Consider the following 4,050-nt stretch of genomic DNA (forward strand, 5'->3'; position numbering starts at 1 on the left):
TTTTAGTGTACTGTTTTTTTGAGAATATTTTGTTTTGTTTTTAGTGTATTTTGTTTGGAAGTCGGTTTTGTTTTTTTATTAAAAAGTTTATATAAAAAAAACTTCGCTTTTAAACTGGAAAATCTGAATCTACTTTTTTGTGATAAAATGATTTAGATAAGATGACTCGACTTGATCGGTCAGATCGTAAACCATTTTTGTGTTGTCACGGAAGATTAGTATAGTCCGGAAGCAAAACCTTAAAAAGCTTAAAAAAGTTTGAACTATGTTGAGATAGCTTTATAACGTAGTTAATTAACATTTATCACTTGATCTAATCCACGTATTATATAAATAAGCGGGAACTCCATTCAACATCCAAAGCGAAAAATACTATGAACTAAATAAAACCTTATATTTTTAATTTTTGGTATCTAGGGGAAATCTTCCAAAGACACCTTGCTCTCTGGGGAGAAAGCAGGGTTACGTACGATTTGACCCACTCGAACCCCCTCGGTGGCCATCTACAGGTGACATAATCAAAGGTTCCGGGATCTTATAGTCGTAGGAACACACTGGAACCTTCGGCAATCAAACTCTCCCTGTGGCTTCACAATGTTACGGCAACAAAGGACCACTCTATGTCACCGTCTTCCCGAGAAATAAAACTACCTGCTTAACGAATTCTGCGTACTACATTTCTGTTACTTATTTTCAATATAACGAACTATCATGTTAACTGCTCAAGCTTATAAAAATATGCAGTCTTGTTCAGTGAATAAGGTTGTCCTGATGAATGTAACTACGAAACTGTCACGTGGATTATGTTTTAAATTGTTAGTAAGGTAAAGTGGAGCGACGTTTCGGTATCTCGTTAGATATGTTTTGCGAGCGTGCGACCGGAACCCGCCAGCTCTATGGCCTCACCTCCGAAACACGATACCTGCAACCTGTGGTCATGTTTTGGGGATTTTTTTTCACAGAAAAATAACCAACCAACTGAACATGATTTTGATATTACGAAAAAATCTACGTTTTTTTATGTTTTTTACAGAGGATAGGAAAACAAAATTTGTCTTTACTTTTTTTCTATGGTTTAAAAGTGGTTAAGTATTTGAATAAAACATATTACTTGTATGTAGTTTATTTATTTCAGATTTTAAAGCATAATTCAGTTTACTCCATGCCTTATAATATATCAGTAACTTTTCACTGTGGAATTTTAAAGTAAATGAACAAACTATACAAATATAGTATTATCAAATATATATTATTTGTATTTATCTTTTAATTGGTTAACTTTTATTGTTAATTGTTAATCTGTTATTTTTCAATAAATTTCAATTTCAATTTCAATAAATCTATCAATATTTTGTACTATGTATATTACTATGTATATATTCTTAGTCTATTAATCTGATTGGTGTTGGGTTGTTGAAGTGTTCATTTATTTTATCGGTACCTAGCGATTCGTTCCTGTTACGTTTACCTAAGTTTCAAAAGAGTAAAACTCAAATTCCGTAGTTCCGAAACACATTTTATCTATTATCGAACCATACACTAACACTAACGAATCGTTAAAAGTAGCTGAGAAACCGGCCATAAATTAGATATCGTCGTTGAAGTTAATACCACGGATTTAATAAATAGCAGCTTTTAGGAGAGAGAAAAATTGTATAATTTTGTATAGATACTATACTTACGGCGTTGGCGCAGCAACCCATAATAAGATACCATACTACACTGTTTTTATAAAGTTAACTATATATATTTAATGTAGAAAACATGTTTCTGATAGGTTGAAATTATGCGTTATCCTATTCTATAGCGAATGGCATAAAAATCATAAAAAAATTCCTTGCCAATAAATAGTGTTTTATTTATTTTATTAAAATAGCCAAAAAGTGATATACGATGGTATTGCAACTTTAACGACGATATGACACTTTGAAAAGTTGAAAGTAAAGGTGCGGATTAAGTAAGCGAATGGGTCGAAGTTGTAGAAACATTGCTCTATATTTAGCACTCTTGTCGATTACAACGGCCGGCTAATTGCCGACAATTAGATGTGCGTTGAACTTGCGCCCGCAAACGCATGCGATTGACACGCGGCCCCGCCAATACCATTCTTAATAACTGCTTATACCACATTCATAGACTTGCAAATCGTCATAGTTATGCTTTAATAGATAGAAACAAAAACATGTAATAACTTTCTAATTTTAACTTAAATTGTCTGCGAATAGAAAAGCCTTGTGATTAGTGAGAGTTTTTAAGTTTATGTTCGTAAATCTTATTTCGCCTTTTCGCTTCTATTTTGTTATGAATAGTTATTTAGCTTAGTCAAATTTTTCTCTTTTCAATTACCGAGGACGAGGACGCAGGAAAAAGCTTGTTATTTATAAGTAGTTCTATCTATTTTCCACTTCCATCCAATTAGCCTTTCTCTATATTTATAGGATCGGTTCATATAAATCATATCATACTAATATTATAAATGCGAAAGTTTAGATGGATGGATGTTTGTTAGAGTTTGTAGCCTAAACGGATTAACAGATTTCGATAAAATTTTGGTATAGATGTAGAGGATAGTCTAGAAGAACACATAGGCAACTCACTTTTGTTTTTTTAAATTCCACGCGCACGAAATCGCGGGCGAAAGCTAGTCATTTTTAATGTTTTATTACACGTTGATATAATTGAATATAATTCTTGAAGTTATAAACATTTTTGTTGTGATTATTGATTGTTTTGTTATTGTATTCTATAACCTCGTTTATTTAATTACTGCACGTTCGTGTTTACTGCAGTCATATCTAAATTTTATTACTTGATTTCTTGTCTCTGGTAAAAGTTAGTATATTTAAATAGTATGTCCTATGTTAACGTGTGATTCTATTGTCAAAATATATATTTTCTCTTATCTCAGTTAAGAAGCGACTATGTATTGTAATCGTTAGTGGAAACAATTGTTACAATACTATTTACTACTTAGATTGAATGAACAACGACCGATGTTATAACGTTAAAATAGTTACAAGTTGTGCTGCGACTATGTTTGTGAGCCTACACACTGAGTTCGTGCTCGTTTCCTACTTAAAACACTAGATTAATTTAAATTCATCCGTTTTGTTGGTTTATCGCCGAGTTAAACTAAAATTCCTTAGAACAGTTAATTAGATTATGTTAGGAAAATTAAATACAATCAGTAACCTTCGTTTGACTTTAATCAGTCGCTCAGTTATCTATCGTAGTTAATTAAACTAGAAGCTATTAAAATTATTTGTAACAAATACAATGTTAATAAAATCACGTTATAGTTACTTAGTCTAGCTTGCTAACAAGCGGAATCTGCGAAAATTAACTATTAAGTTAGTAAAGATAATCGCAGAAAACGTAATAAGTTTGAAACTACAAAAACGATACTTGAACTTGAACTGCCTAATTATAACAGAGAGTACTTCTAACAACTGAGTTTCTATATGGTGTTTTATAAGTATTTTATAAAAAAAAATTAAATTAATAGTTACATTATTACAGTTCATATCGTAAGTTATTGATAGTAAAAATCTGTCATATGCTAATATAATAAAGCGTAAACACACACTACTTTGTAGCGTAGGATGTCAGCAGTTACAGCATAATTTTTAATAATTCTTTCTTTAACAAAAATCCCTACACTTGCGACTCGCTTTAGTCTATATATTTTCACTCTATCAAAATTAGGGGGTAAATAAATTGGAAAAAACCTTAATGTGGGAAAGGGACTATAATCTACAAGCTGCCAATACTAATAAAGCAAGGTTATTATGGTAACGGTAATTTTGCCATTTGCAATTGAAAATTTGACAAACGTATCAATAAAATATTTTTTTTATAAATTCATGCGGATGAAGCCGCACGGGTATAGCTAGTATTTTATAAACCTGGAAGGGACACTTTTCATTGCATCGAGCAACGGCTTCCGCTCCAAATTTCTCGGTGATGGAACTATAATCGCAGGCAATTGGCCAAGCGGACAAAGCCAATCCGAGCAGCAACACTAGCCATTTGTGCCAATTCAGCGGCGGG

General features: G+C 32.1%; 1 protein-coding gene across 1 annotated transcript in view; it reads right to left on the reverse strand.

Moving 5' to 3' along the window:
- LOC106105664 (proto-oncogene tyrosine-protein kinase ROS-like) overlaps window positions 1-4,049 on the reverse strand; it is a gene marked incomplete at its 5' end in the record, with an annotated part of 32,838 nt that extends 28,789 nt beyond the window's left edge. The window contains one exon of the mRNA XM_013286088.1: window positions 3,906-4,049. Coding sequence (XP_013141542.1) covers window positions 3,906-4,049 — 144 coding nt within the window. The remainder of the gene's footprint in view (window positions 1-3,905) is intronic.
- Window position 4,050: the final 1 nt, after the last annotated feature.

The sequence above is a fragment of the Papilio polytes genome, unplaced genomic scaffold (assembly GCF_000836215.1).
Source record: "Papilio polytes unplaced genomic scaffold, Ppol_1.0 DF822733.1, whole genome shotgun sequence".
Classification (NCBI taxonomy): Eukaryota; Metazoa; Arthropoda; class Insecta; order Lepidoptera; family Papilionidae; genus Papilio; species Papilio polytes.